Source organism: Apostichopus japonicus, chromosome 18, assembly GCF_037975245.1.
Source record: "Apostichopus japonicus isolate 1M-3 chromosome 18, ASM3797524v1, whole genome shotgun sequence".
Classification (NCBI taxonomy): Eukaryota; Metazoa; Echinodermata; class Holothuroidea; order Aspidochirotida; family Stichopodidae; genus Apostichopus; species Apostichopus japonicus.
Genome location: NC_092578.1, coordinates 16706393 through 16722421, shown reverse-complemented (window position 1 = coordinate 16722421; position 16029 = coordinate 16706393). Strand labels below are relative to the sequence as shown.

At 38.6% G+C, this 16029-nt stretch overlaps 1 protein-coding gene across 1 annotated transcript in view; it reads left to right on the top strand.

Moving 5' to 3' along the window:
• Positions 1–16029, top strand: part of LOC139959006 (protein FAM117B-like) — a 105692-nt gene that overhangs the window by 76910 nt on the left and 12753 nt on the right. The window contains exons 3-6 of the mRNA XM_071956488.1: positions 3723–3797; positions 4273–4593; positions 7748–7979; positions 11911–12043. Coding sequence (XP_071812589.1) covers positions 3723–3797; positions 4273–4593; positions 7748–7979; positions 11911–12043 — 761 coding nt within the window. The remainder of the gene's footprint in view (positions 1–3722; positions 3798–4272; positions 4594–7747; positions 7980–11910; positions 12044–16029) is intronic.

Genomic DNA, 16029 nt, shown 5'->3' with positions numbered 1-16029 from the left:
TTTTGTTTCTGTAAAATTATATCTCAATAACAAAACTACAAAAAAAAAATTAAAGTCAGCATATGAAAACATAAACAGAAATATAAACCTTTGTATCCAGTCTTTAAGCAACAAGTGTCGATGTATATCTAGATAGTCTGACGAATTGAAGAGGTTGTTTTTTCCTTTCTTGTCTTGTAATGTGCGTACGTGAGTTGCCACGTAGGTTTTCTTCAACTCTGTAATTCATGTGAGGTCTTATTCTCTCCTCCTGCCTGTTCACACTTGAGCAATTAATACACTGCTTTAGGGAACATCTCTCAATGGATCTCAAAATTGTGACTGCTATAATTTAGTCCTCACATCCTCTGCAGTCACGTCCTGCCTCTTCTTAAAGAAAGAGAGAGAGAGAGGGGGGGGGGGGAAATAGAGATAATAAAATGAAGATGATGCAGGCAGGAAGAAAGAAGGAAAGAGAAATAGAAAGAGATATTGACTAGAGAAAGGAGAAACATGCATGCCAGTCTTGCATTGTTGGGAACCACGTTTTGACGACAGCATCCTTTCGTTTTCGATCAAGGCAAAGGTTTCTGAGAAAACCTTGTGGTGTTTAGGGGAATATTGCTCTCAATCGTGTAAAATATTCAGCAGACAGCAGATAATATCACCTGTTAGAGATATGTGTTATAACAACCTTGTGTTAATGAACAGTGAGTTCTTTAAAGGCTGAAACATGCATAGGTCTGTCAGGTTGAATTTGAAGAAAAAAATCATCTGTAGTTGACATTGTTTTGCCAGCTAGTTGATTATAGATATCCCAACCCCCCCCTCTCCCCATCTCCCCCTCTCCCTCTCTCCCCCTCTCCCTCTCTCCCCCTCTCCCATTCCTTTGGTTTTTGCAATGTGCAGGATAGTTCCATGGGAGTGTACTATAATAGCAACGAAACAGACCTTTAAATTGCCTTCGAGTTTTGTTCAAAATTATAATTTATGCTGTTCACTGTAGACATTCATGTTCTTAATGGGACACATTTTCATCATGCTATTTGACTCACGTCTGATACCTGCGGTGTAGGACGAAGTCAACAGCAAATTTTGCATGTATGTTGGTAATATATTAGAGAGTAATACAGTGAGAGAGTTATGAACGGGGGTTGGGTGTGGGTGGATGAGTGGAACATTTTTTGTAAGGCTCAGAACACACAGGAAAATACCTATATACATATGTACAGTAAACGGAGAGGAACTCTGTTTAATAAACTACATTGTGAAAGCCCAGGTGTGCCTGAAAATGGTCCATGCATGTTCCTGAAAGTGGCTGTGGTCAATAAAATTTCAAAATCATGGACGGTCAAGTTTATTTTCCTGCTTTCGTGTCTCTAGTTATATTAAGGGATATACTGTATGATAATAAAAATAACCCTGCTATGCATCTTGGCATTTGTGTATCAATTTTTCACTGTTGCCTGTTTGGTAAAAATATTTCCCCATTTTTGGAATTTGTCCAGTACCAGAGAAATTATATGTAGTAACTACACTTGAAAGACACTCACATCCCTACATTATATTGAAATAATTCTGATACTTTTCATTGACTGTGTTTTCCTTCAGTACACTGTAGTACTGAAAGTTATGTATGTTCATAGGCATAGGAGGCAGGGGGCTGCAGCCTCCCTCCCCCCAACCAAAAAAAGGTTGTGAAAATTTGGGCAATATGCTGAGAATTTTTCGGGCACCTACTGAAAGAAAAATAATTTGCAATGTGTTTTTCAATGGTTAAACTGATATTATTATGATCATTATTATTGTAACGACTTCCCCAATAATTATAACCAATATGGAAGGGTAATAAGAAGGCAAATGATTGTATGTTATTGGCATGCGATTTAATAACCGATGCATGCCTATATGATGCCTATATGATGCATGCCTATATGATATGCACATTAACATGTTGAAGTTGAACGCGCGCAGGGGGCGCAAAATATTTTGGTTTTTTTTTTGGGCAAGTCGTTACAGCCCCCCCAAATCAAATTGGGCTCCTACGCCTATGTGTATGTTTAAACATTACATAATACCTGCGTGCGTGCATTTGCGTGCGTTTTGTAATATTGAACCAATCCCAGAATGACTGTGTACATGCACAGTTGAAACAATGAAAATGGTATCAATCTGTTTGGATAAAGAACAGGCTCTGCTCATTTACAGGTTGGATTAGATAATTGTGCCGGGAGTTTTTACAATTATCATCGAAGGTGACAAACAGCTTGTGCCATTTAATTAAAAAACATGGCGGCTTCCACTTCCTTTCTTTACAACTCACTCGCTCTGAAATAACAATATTCTCGGAAATAGAATCGACAGTAACAAAGGGGGTGGGACGGAAATGTCTTTAATATTGACAGATTTTAAATTGTATCCTGTGGAAGGGGTTTGCATGTCACATTTCCCCTTATTGATTTTGTCCCATCTGTCAAATTGTCAATGGCTAGCTCACAAGTCAAGAAATTTTCCATATACATGTCCGTTACTTCCAGAGCACCTCAGGAGTTAAATAGGGATTGTACATCATTGGCAGGGACGAGGGACTTTGTAAGACCTATGAAAGAATGATCAAATGCACAGCTTTATTAGCTAGCAGGGAATAATTTTGTATGGTACAGTATATTGCATAGCAAAAGGCTATATGCGTTATATGCATACATGGGCAAATTACTATCAAATTGCAGAGGTATAAAGGCATCCCTATTTTCCGTAATAAAGGAAGAATTAAGCTGATAAGCCTCAGAACTCATGCTACGTTAAACGTTAACTGTTCCCTTTGCCAGCTTTTGATGTCGACCTTCGGGTTGACGATTGGGATGTAACGTAACTTGAAATCGAGCCAGAAATATTTCGCTCTAAAATGGTTCAAAATGCTAGCATATTATTTGCATATGAGTAGGCTCCTATTTGTCATGTATGTGGTGAAACTTACATTGAAATGTACCATTAAAACAGAGAAGAGGGGGGAAGGGGGTGTTAGACCTTTCCTATAGCCATATATGACCCAAACTGCTCTCAACCATTTCTACTTATTCACCAATGATAATATCTTGTATAGCCAATAAGACTTGTACATGAATTTTCATTGGTATTGTACTGTATGTGACATTGTTGTGAATTTTAATCTCCTGATGTGTCAAAATTCTCGAAAGTTTGGATAATTTTATGGGTTACAAATACTGGCAAGGTTTCTGATACATCATTACAAATCTATAAACAGACATTGTGTGGGCTTGTTGGGTCTCTGCACAAAATGTACTTCAAAACATAGTTAATAAACATTTAATATGTTTTCTTTCTTTGTGCGTGTGCCTGTACATATGTGAGTAGGTGTGGCATGTGAACATTACTAAGCTAATGTACTAGAAATGTCTGTACATGGAATATAACTCAAGTTAGAGAGAGAATCTCAAAACTAGTCATAGAGTCGGAGGCTCTGCTATTCAATCTTATGTATCTGGGATGTGTGTCTTGTGTTATCTGGGCTGAATACTTTTCTTTGTGATAGGATCAAGGCTGCCTGACACCCATCCTTTTAATGTTAACAATCACACATACAGGCGTTCATGTGTATATCACTTAAACACGGGGAATGTTTTTAACCTGTTAGCAGCATTCCTAATGTATTCAGTGTCTTCCTGTCTTCAAAGTGCTCAAGGTTTTGTCAATTTCTCTATTTTTTTTTTCTCCTTCCGCAGACAGAGGATCCAGACAGATCGTGGGTATCTCACAAAAGGTCATCGTCCTTGGGTAGTGCAGATAACCTTAAAGAGGTGAGTGGATTGAAAAAATAATAAGACAGGAGGACCACAGAACTGGGAAGGGGGGAGGGAGGGGGTGGGGGGGAGTAAAACTACTGATTCTGCAGATAACATCTTGAAAAATGAGGCCACTTTACTTTAATTTGAATATTAATTTAGTAGAGAAATTGTACCATATGAAATACACAGAATATCAGACATATGGATTCTCTGGTAAACTACTTGGGCTATATAGAAAAGAATAAAAAACAATAACATTTTTAAGAACTAGTACCATAAACGAAGGTGCGAAGTACATGTTGCCGTGGGAAGTGTTCTCAAGATGGTAGTGGATGACAACGGGAGGAGAAGAAATACTTATAGAAATAGGACCATATTTGTGTCTTGAAAACTTGTTTTAATATCATACCGATTATGTTTTGAAAGAATTTGACCATGTAAGCGAGATGGAAACGACTGACTTTCTTTCAAATCTCTTTTCTCCCAGAAATACCGCCAGCAGCTACGGAAACAGGGCAGTCGCCAGTCGTCCAATTCCAATCAGAGAGCCTCGCCCGTGCAGGGCTACCATTCTACCATCCCCGGCTACCAGGCACCTCCGAGCCCGTCCCCCTTGGGGGGGTCCCACTCGGCAGGGGGGTCCCACTCAGGTCCAATGAATACAAGGTCCTCCTCAGCTATAAACATTCCCACCGCATCCTCATCGCTGAAACCACCGCCTCCGAGGATACGAGGGTCCGTGGAGGGGCTGAACCAGGAGATCGAGAAACTCGTCCTGAAGGGACTAGACAGAGAGACTGACGACGGAGTAAGCAAAGAACAGCATTCTGCTAGACACGTTAGACAGTAGCTCAAAAGCGGCAGCTAGATTTGCAATTTACGGTGTAATTTCTGTTTTAAGTATAACGCTCGAACAATACAGCGTGTTTTCTTTAGTTTCTAGTGCATGAATGTCACATGACCACATGCTTTTAAAGATCATCTGTAATGCCACCCCCCCCCCACCTCCTAGTTGCTAGCTTTGCAATTTACGACATAATTTCTGTCCAAGTAACGCTCCAGCAATACAGTGTGTGTTCTTTAGTTTCTTGTGCATTGATGTTACATGACCACATGCTTTTAAAGATCATCTGTATTACCTCCCCCCCCCCATGCTCCCCCCAAAAAAAGCTTAGCTTAGGCTAATACTTGTTAAAACCATTTGTAAAGTATGTTGCCAGTGGTATGGGGTCTGCCAATTATTTCCAAACTTCCAGAGAAGGTAACATTTAAAAAATTAATTGTTCTCAGCGTGGAAAAGAAATAATTTGAGGCTGGTATTGAGCTGCTTGTTGAGGTTGGAGAATCAGTGACCATTCTTTGACTATCTAGCATATTTTGGGCCAGATACTGATCACCTATTAAAAAACCTTGGGGATGTATTCAGTTTATTTTCAAAATTTGACATTGCTCTTAGAAGCCTAAGATCGACTTTGCTAAACTATACAACACTTTTCATAACAGATGTACGTAGCATTGCTTACTTTGCATAAAGGAAAGTATAGGATCTATCATACAAGAGGAAAACAGAAAATGTAGCTGGGAGTAGGGAGGGGGAGAAGTGGTACAGAGGGGGAGAGAGGAAGAGAAGGAGGAAAAGGGGGGGTATTGGGTGGTCAGCAGTGATGGAAGTGCTTCATGTCGGAGCATGGGGAAGGCCATGTTCTTTAAATTCTAAATTTTCTCACAAATTTCGATCAATATGAAAAATGATAAGTCTGCTGTTATTTTTTCTCTCTCCATTCAATTTCCTGAAAAATATGATATACGCCTCCAGAAAATTTCTGTGGGAAAAAAATGAAGTCAGTGAAGGAAAAAAATTTGTCAGATACTTCCTCATTCAGATATGCAGATAATGAAGTTGTTATTCAGAATTTTTTTATTTTACCTAGTCTAAAACCCTGTGTTCACTTTATCAAAAATGCAGTTGCATTTCAGTTTCTATATCTCGCCTCTAGACATATGGATTTACATAGCAAGGAGATGCGGTTCTCTCTCTCTCCCCCCCCCCCCACCTCCCTTACTTCCCCTGAGGGTGCTTGCAAACACAAACAATGCAATTTCATGAATAGATAATTTGATGGAATACATCAACAATTTCTAATACAGGCAAGTAGGGATAGGGACGAGGACATTTCACGTTTTTGTGTCTGATGTTGTTAGTCACAGGTGTAGTTTTTGTTAAATTTGTCACCAATATGAGGGACTGAATATATATATCTACTGGACTATATATATCTTTATATATTTACAGGAGAGTAAAAATTATTAGAAGGCAAAATCTGTCGAACTAATCCACCAAAATGGCACAAGGAACTTTGATATTAGTCATACAAGTTACAAGTTTGTTGCAAAGTAAAAATTGGAAAATATTGCATCAAAGTTGGTCGGACAATATTTCCGCATGGAACTTGAAAAGGTGGTCAATATTTAGCTTGATAATGAAAGAGTTGTGAAAGCAATAATATTTGATACCAAATTTTATTTATTTTTTTATAAACTGAAGTCCTAAAATAATGTTGTTAATGTTTGTTTGACTATACATGTTTCATTTGAAATCGTGACAAAAATTGTTTTTCAAATTTGTGTTTAAATTGTTTGATTAATACTGATAAAACAATGTGTCCAGGTAACAAAACATTGAGAATCAGCTAATTCATGAGTGACTTGTTGGTTATACCTTCACATTGTGATAAAACAACAACCCAGAAGTTTGCTATTTTCTTTACGAATAATTGCAATTTATTTTCGAGTGATATTTGGTAGATTTTGGTAATGTTACAGACTAAATGCAAAATGCTGCTCAGTGTTGCAAGTGAAACTGTTTATTATTCAAAGTTTCGTCCAGGATATAACTGTGAGAGAGAGAATTTGATATGGCAGGATAATACATGTTTTAATGAAAAGCATGATATTCGGTTATGAAATTACCAACTTTAAATGTCTTTCCCGGATAGCATATTAAAAGACAGAATTCTTATTTAGATCATTTACTACATTCCACATAAACTGTAAAGTTTGCCCTCTTGATCTCTGCCCTTTAGTTAAGCTGAAAATATTGTTATTTTGGAACTGGGGTAGGGGATGGGAGTAAAGCAACTGGTTGAGATCGAATGTTAATCAAAATTTGAAGGTTATTAAGTTTTCAGCTATTTGCTGTTAAAATCCCAGTTCATTTCAAATGATAATTTTTTTTCTTGATTAGTCTGACTTTATTCGGATAATGAAGAGTAAAACGTTAGAAAAAGAATAATCTTGAGAAGTTTCCCAGTTGCTTCTGACGTAATAAGAAAATATTAATTAGAAAACAAAGGACAAGGTGATTTAAATTGTAATATCAAATAATAAAGTAATTACATATTCATTCTGATTCTCTATAGAAATTCTGATTCAGTCTAACAATTAAGTGCTAATTTGCCTGAATTTGGTGCTCGAACGTAAGAAGCTGTGCAAAGCTTTGTCTCTGGTGTGTGTTATAAGTTAAATGTGGCAAATAACTTGAAATTTACACTCCCTCCCCTCCCCTCCCAGCCCAAGATAATGAATTACTGAAGAGACAACAAGTTGCCATGAAAATTAAATCTTTGGGAAAAGTTTTATTTCCTATCGTTTGCAGCCTGCCTTATTTCCACTCTCCTGAAATGTGTCAAATTTGTGACAAGTTCTTTTTCGGTCATTAACAGAGCCCTTTGTTTTGTGGCTCTGATTATTTCTGATGAAATCAATAAAATGTAAACTGAAGTCAAAATTTCATAGCCGATGTCTCTACCTTTGCCATCCTCGTAAATGACCCTGTGATGTGACGACGTAAATGACCCTGTGATGTGACGACGTAAATGACCCTGTGACGTGACGACGTAAATGACCCTGTGACGTGACGACGAATCGTAAATCTCTCTCCCTCTATCTCTCTCTCCCGCCAGGTCGGCGAGATGGATGGACATCGAGCACCGGTACCTGGCGTGTCCACGATGAGGAGCATCGACACGCAGACTCCCAGGGATAACCAGGAGGACAGCAGCAACAGTGATGGGGGCAACGAGAGCACCAGCAGGAGTCACTCTGTTTCACCGTCTTCCCCCCCTTTAGACGGCGGGTCCAGACCCTCCAGCAGGTCAAGCTCAGCTGGGAACGGCGATAACAAAGACATCAAAGGTAATAAAAACAGATATTATGGAACATATATTATGGAAGAGAACCTTGGAGGGTGCACCGTCAATTATTTAAACGGCATGTGATGTTTTAGCAAACTGGACAGGCGGTCAATATGTGGTGAGCAAGCACCACTGGAACATCCCTTTAATGTTGTTGTTTTGTTTTGGTTTTTTTTTTATATTTTAATATTGCTGGCAGTAATTTTTTCTGTGATATACAGAACTGAAGATGTAATGCCTCTGAGTCTTATGCAGTTATTATATAGTCATACTCACATTATTATCACACATGATTATTAATCTGTATCCCTTCTTCCTCTTTGGAGATGCTTCTGACCTTAAAGGCTCCCCGAAGAAGCTTTAATGTCAGAAGAAATCCCAGCCTGTGGTTCAAAGAAGTAACACATAGTCTAGGCCGGTGACATTGTCACACGCTCTTGATAAATTTGACCTCCGTTCGTTCGTCCGTCGTCGTCTAGTCAAGCTGTGAACATTCGTATTGCGTGATACATATAACAACAATGTGTATGAATGCATAGTGCGACTGGGTACCTGAGATGTAAAGAGAATGTTCACTACTACAGGTCTGCTATGAGTCTGTTCTTAATTAAGATGTGACCTGATGTTACCTCGCAGAAGAATCTGATGGTTTAAAAGGGATTTTCCCAGTTACTGAAGTTGATATACTTGCAAATTTACTGAAAAATTGTCTGCATCTTTTAGGTCAAACCCACATTCTCATAACGTTTATTGTTTGGCACAGATATTTAAGAAAATAATAAATAAATAAGCAAATTTTAAATAAATTTTAAAAAATAAATAAATTTTTAAAAAAATTAAAAAATGGGTGGTATTTTGTGAATGCATCTGGCAACAGTAGAGTGAATGACATTGTGGGCCATGAAAGCTGCAAATGTCTTTTTTTTTCTTTTTTTTAATATTTCAATCGTACAGTATATCCAAAGAGGAAAGTAATATTTCTCTAAATTTCTACTAATATTTTTCTACTCTTGAGAGCAATTAACTGCTAAGTTAGCATTGCATCAGGTTTCAAGGATAATTCAACAATAAAAGGATGCAGGACAATAAAACATCAACAAAAAATACTTTCCTTTGTCAAGGTCCGGATTTTTTTTTTAGTAATTATAATAAGAGGTGTAAATTTCTGCCTTTTAAGCTTTCCTTTCCTCGTGCAAAGACTAGTTCCTTAAAGTAAACATCCTTCCAGACTCTGGTCCATTATATTAAGTTTGTCTCTCTTGGACAACAGACTTTGTGGTTTCAAAAGATGTAAGAAGGTTAGTGAGGTTTATCCAAAAATGACAACTTCCTCCCTGGGTAGTTATTATTTATCCTCGTAATAATGTTTGTCGTCGGCGGAAAACCCCCAAAAGGGATATTTTTGGCGTGATGTAATATTGAATTGCCCTTCAAACTGAAATTGTTTTGAACCCATCTATAGTCAGAAAAAAGAATTCTTTGTTTAGTTAAATACTGATATTTCTAAAACAGAAACAGAGAACTCCTCAAAACTCATCCAATAGCTGTCGCTTTCTCGAGTGTATCTGATTGGATTTTGACTGAAATCCCCAGCAAAAGTAGTGGGTCACATAGCAAATGCCGGATATCCAGATTTTCAATAGAAAATTTGTATAGGTTCTAATGTGAACGATCTGTACCATTTTATTACTGATTTCTGAATCAACCTTAGCACGCAATCCAGGCTCTATCGACTCTGTGCGAACACACCGCCTAGTGAACTTGCATAGAGACACCCCCGCCCCCGGGGGATTGACTAATTCAAGAAGGTTCCACCTGTGCAGTCTTGCCGAAAGAGAGACAAATTTTAGACAAACACATCGTGATTTGCATATAAGCAAAGTTCTGCTTTCTGACTTTGGATGTACAGGTAGGCTTCTTCAATTGGTCCAAACCTTGTAGATCATTGACCCAGTAAAATAGTTGAAAAGATTAATAGAAAGGATGTTCTTGAAGGCAAATTCAATTGTTGTATGTTATAATAAACCTAATTGAATTTATGTATTTATTTTTGTTGGGGGGGGGGTCTCCCTGGACCTGTCCTTGAAGGGTTCTCACAATTCTTTCCCTCAGTGTAGTAGAAGTCTTTATTTCTTAACATACTCAGTGATATTCCAGAACAATTATCTACCCACCATCAACGATAGAGTCCTCTCGCAGCGGCCATTACGTCACTCAGATATGTGATTTTGCTCTAAAAGAAAGAAACTAAGAAGCAAAGAAAAGCATTTGAGCACTTTGTAAAATTATTTCATTCCCCCAGGAAAGTATCATCCTCGTTATTCAACCGTATGTCTTCGCTTCTCGCCAAGCCCCCCCAAAACCCCCCCCCCAAAAAAAATGATGTTTTTATGGGTAGGTTGAAGGTCTATAAATCAGTGGATAGGCATTTGGAATTAAATGACTATCAAACCACGGCTCTGCATTCGAATTAGTAACGAGATACTGTTCACATGTCACTCATGAAAATCACAGATTTCAATCTGTCGGCCTGTTTGGTGAGTTCCTCCCAAAGGCATCGGAAAGGAACAAAATGAGATTGGATACTCACCGAAGATGAATCGCTCGTCACATGTAGGACGACTCTCGAACTTGAGAGAGAGAGTGAGTGAGATATTGACGATAATAGATTCATAATATTCCCTATCATTAAATCTCACATCAACATTTCACATGATTTCGTAAATATCCCATCGTCTGGCGTACTCAATTTACAACGTTCTCAGTGCATCTGCGAAGAAGCATAGTGGGTTGCATCTCGTAACATCTCGATGACATTCATGGGGTGTGAAATTTTGCTGGAGGAGAAAAAAAATCCGTAATCAAATGATAACGAAAAACAACTGACAGGGAAAATTGTCAGCGAGTTTTGAATGTGCGACAGGTTTAGATTTGACTAGAACAGGACCTGAGGATTACAAATCTGGTTTTCTACCAACTGAACCATCCAGCCCTTGGTATTTTAGGGGTTTTTTGGGGGGTGGGGAGGGGGAGGGGGTGTGTGAATCCCGAGCATTTATGTCTTTTCTAGATCCATTGACCTTGGGAACACAAGTTTTGTGCTATACAAAAAAGAATTACCCATTTCCTGGTCCCGGTATAAATATTGTCTTTGCTGTTAGCCTATAGGCAAAACAACACTATGAAAGATATCACACTCTATTCGCCCAATTATTAGAACGAAAGTTCACCAGATTCGACTCAGCAAAATGGCAGAGAAGGTCCAAAAAGGAAATCATGTTATTTTCGATATATATGAAGGGGATGTAGATATTGAAACTTTAGACAACCCTTGAAAGTTCACCAGATTCGACTCAGCAAAATGGCAGAGAAGGTCCAAAAAGGAAATCATGTTATTTTCGTTATATATGAAGGGGATGTAGATATTGAAACTTTAGACAACCCTGGAATCATTTCTAGGTAACCTCTAGGTTAAACTGAAAGTAATTATCGAGAGGAAAATTTATTTTTCACTGATGAACGAACAAGATATGCCTGCTTGACAACCGACCCGGTGGATCTTCCAAACAGGGTTTTTTTTTCTCTAGATATATCGATGGTCCAATGTCGTCCACGGTTTGTGCGTTATCCCTTGTCGAATGTTAGATCCTTTTTGTGGGGTAACATACTGTAGGCAACTGAGCAGAGTGTAACAGTAAGGTAACAGACGGTACTTTTAATGTTTCACTTTCTGTCGTTGGGATATGAAAAAGAAGTACCTACTTGCTTGATAACTTTCAATTGAGGTACCCTCCCTTCTAATATTTTTTTTATATTTTCTTTATTTTTTTTATCTTATTACCCTGGCTCAAATCCTGATGACCTACTTCTCTTGACCATTGACCATCTAGTTTCAGGTGACACTGTATCATCTTTCTTTCTGTCTTTCGCAGAAGTTCCTGAGGGTTCTCCAGACTTAAACAGCGGTCCCAGGTACTCCTCCTCACCGAGCCATAATAAATCCTGTCAGCTTACAAGAGACCCACCTGATGGCTGCGAAAAAGTCAAGACCATCGACGATCCAAGGTCAGTCAGTCGGTCAGTCCTTGACGTCTTCCCATGTAAATTCTTCTCAGCACTGCCTCTTTTTAAGGTTCAGCAGCTGAAGTACCATTTAGCATCGGGAGGCACGTCAGACTCTGGGGACTTTGTGTCATTCGGGGCCCACTTTGGAATCGTTCATTTTACCTTACGTATATTGAGAACAAGTGAAATGAGAAAGTGTTATTCTTTATCCCATATTTCCAAAGGCTCTCTAATGTACCCTAGGGCTACAGCCTCTCCCCCCCTCTCTCCGGCCTCCCTCAGCCCAATCATCAGGCCTGTGATTTACCATTTGGTTATCTGATAGATTGCTGGACAGGGCCCTAAGTAAAGGTTTGTCTCTTACATCTTTGATAGTAAATTTAATTAGTAAGTTCTTTTCAGTTTTGACGGTCATTTTTTCTCTCCTCCACCTGTTACAGCTTTTCTTCCATATTTCAATTTTCTTTGCATTCTGTGGTTCCTCATGTGTGAAGGGAAGAGCATTAATTTACAAACTCTTCCTGTTAATCAAAATACCCCAACCGGTCTCGTGCGTGCCTGCGATCCTCTGTAAATACAAAGGTCTGTCCGTAAATTACAGGAAATGTGTCTGGTTTTGAGTTTCGTCGCAATTGTCATGGGAAAAACTTCTAGGTGGCTTAACAACTCATAGATTGAGACGTTAATGAATTCATTAATTTATCGACATGTGATGCCCCATTAAGGAAACAAATCGTTATTGTTTTTATGGAAAACAAAAGCACACTCAGGATTTAGTACTAGCTCGTTACAAATACAAAAACAAAACAGAAAGAAAGAAAGAAACAAAGAATGAAAGAAAGAAAGGGAACACATTGCAAAGAAGAAACTAGGAGGGATGTTTACAAGTTCATTCTTGGCACGTTATTATAAGTAACTGTCTGGTATCCGTGATGTGTAAAAAATAATGTCCATTTCTATCAAAAATGATCATAAAAGAATGAGAGCCTAACATTGCTATCCTAACAGGATCCGCTGCTCTTTGCATACACGCATTGACCTCCCGTAACTGTTCTTCTTTGAGTAACTCTACTCTTTGGCTGATGACACCAGTATTCCTTTGAATTAGCATTGAGATGATAGTCATTCCACTGCTGCCATTATCAAGTCAGAACTAGGTTCACGTCCACTCGGTTTAAAGTAAATAAATCATCGCTTTAAATGTAAACAGAAAAATTTAACTCTATCATTTTCGACATTTGACGTCATTCGAGGTAAGGGTTTGATTTAATCGATTGAATCGTTTATTTGTCGTGGCAAAAGGCTCCCTCGTCGATCGTTCTAAAGTTCTCGTGAAATTTATCTCGACGTTGCCCACTTTACACAGGGAAGTTTCGCGTTGATACCCTCTGTTCTTACATCTCCCAAGAACAATTGGAATCATCCATCAAATTTGTTCTCTTGTTCCGTGCTACACTCTTGAAACATTTTAGGATTCACTTTATATCTACTCTAAGTTGTCCTACTGGAGTATCAAGTTAGGATATCACCCCCCCCTCCCTCCCCCACCTCGTCGTCTAAATCTTTTACACTTTCTACCCAAAAAGGTAAAGCTATTTGATTAGTAACTGAAACGGATTCCTGTTTTCACACAAGATTACTTTTCTCAAATCTATAAAATATTCAATGTCTGTGATATTTGTTTTATGTATAAATTTGCCCATATACTCTTACCTGGCAACTGTTTAAAAAAAAATTCTTTCAAAGTTTAAATCGATATTAGCAAGTATAACATAAGCATATATAAGTTATTTATCAAATTAATTTTGTTCGAATTTGACCTGCGAAATATCTCGACGCCATTTTGTAAACTGTTCATGCCACTATCTGGAATAATTGCTCTCTATACTAGGTCGCCCCCTTTCTCTGTCTGAAACAATCTTGACTTTACAACATTTCAAACAATGTACCATCGATCTTAATATCAGGCTGCCAACTTTGCCATTTGGACAATTTCATAATACAACCCACGTTTGCCCTCGGGACATGAAGGAAAATTTCTTTAAAATATGATTCATTAGGGATAATCACTCTCTCTTGGCTCACCCAGACATCACTGACAATAAATTATACTATGATGGATGGTGCTGGTGATAGAAATATTTGTTAGTGGAGGCCACACCCCTCACCCCCTGGTACCCTCCCCTGGTACCCTCCCAGGGACGTAAAGAATAAGCTTACCAAGGGGGAAGGGAGAGAGGGAAGGATTATTTGTTATAGCATCTTGTTGGTAAGAGATTCATAGGAAATCTCTAAGGGAAGCCTTGAATTCGGTTACCCAAAAGCTAAAAGAGTTAGAAACAAGAATATATCTTTCTGTGATTATATATATATATATATAGTATATATATATATGTAATTATGTAGTATCACTCTGCCTCCAAACAAGTTTTGTGATTGATGATCTGTGAACCACCGTATTTTACCATTACCATACAGCTTCAAAAGATGCTGTCATAATTTGTGATTACGTTTTAAATCAGTAGACACTAGCTCGTAGATTTGACTTCGAGCATCAGACCCTCACATCCCTCCCAAAATGAAGACCAATAAACCGAGGAGTCAGTGGTGTGATTCATCGTTAGCACTTTACTCCATTATTCCCCGTCCCCCCCCCATTTCTCTCTCCAAGTCGACAGACGTCAAAACATTGTCGTAAAAGAACGAAGTGCCATTCCCTTTACCATTAATCTCATTTCCTGATATTAATGAAGTGAGATACAGAGTTGATTTAATGGCTGGTCAGTTCTGTGTCGGCCGAAGCAATCAGTAACGGCCATTTGTTTCTCTGGAAATGTCAAGCTGGACAGCTGGGTTAGAGGGAGAAGTGAGATGGAATGCACGTTTGGGTGAATCGTGACTTTTGATCGAATTCGGACCTTAAGAAAGCTTTTAATGATGATAAAGAGTGATGCCCGTTGGGTGAGAGATGAAGAAATTCCATTAGTTTAATGTCAGCTACACTGAACTGCAGAAATTTTCATCTATGACAGGGACGCGAAGTCTCTCTCAAGGAAGTGGTATTCGCTGACTGTACTTTGTCGAACTTTGATATTTTGCGTGACAGCTCTTTACTATCCCTTCTTGCTTTTGTATGAATATTCTGTATAAGTAAAATCTTTTTCTCCGAGGTGTGATTCCTTGATAAACGATGCCCTTTTTTTGGCTGTTGATCTGTGACTGTGTTTATCTTATTCCAGTTGTTCAAGCCGGGTAACTAGGTTAGGGGCAGACTGGGGCATAAATTCCTAGCCAGCTCAGTGATCCAAATGATGGCCTCACTTGGTGCCTTGAAACAAGTTGTGCAGTTTGGCTCCTCGGACAAAACTTAGCTCCTCTCACAACCGGATAAGAAATCGGGCATGTCCACCTCCATGACAAGGTGGCATGCCGATTCTGAGTCAGCCTGTGTGCCAATTAAACCCCCCCAACCCCAACCCCCCCCTCTTGCTTCAGGCGCATATCATCAATTTTCATTGTATTACCACTCCTTATATACTCCCTAGATTGGGACAGGGTCTCTAATCTCCCCCCTCCCCAATCAGTAAAATATCTTGCGTGAAATTGGATCTTTGTAGTGTTTATACTGTTAGATGTCCGTATATCAAAACGTGGCAAGTCAATATCCTTGGTTTGCAGGTTCCAACGTTGGTAGATGTCCTCAAATATCTTCCTGTTAGGTTACTTGTCCAAACTAATAGACATCTCTGATATTAAAGGCTTTGTTTGAAATGTAAAAAATCAAGAAAGGTACGGTAACACTTGAAAGTCTGGAGATTTTGATCTTGACAATTCAGGAAATATTCAATACAGCAGAAGGAAAAAACCACAAGTTTACACTAGATGTCAATTTACTGCTCATTCAATTAAAATTAAGGACGTTGTGTCGTTCCACTCTCAAATTTCTGTCATTGCCATGTGATTATTTTTCCGTAATCCATAAAAGG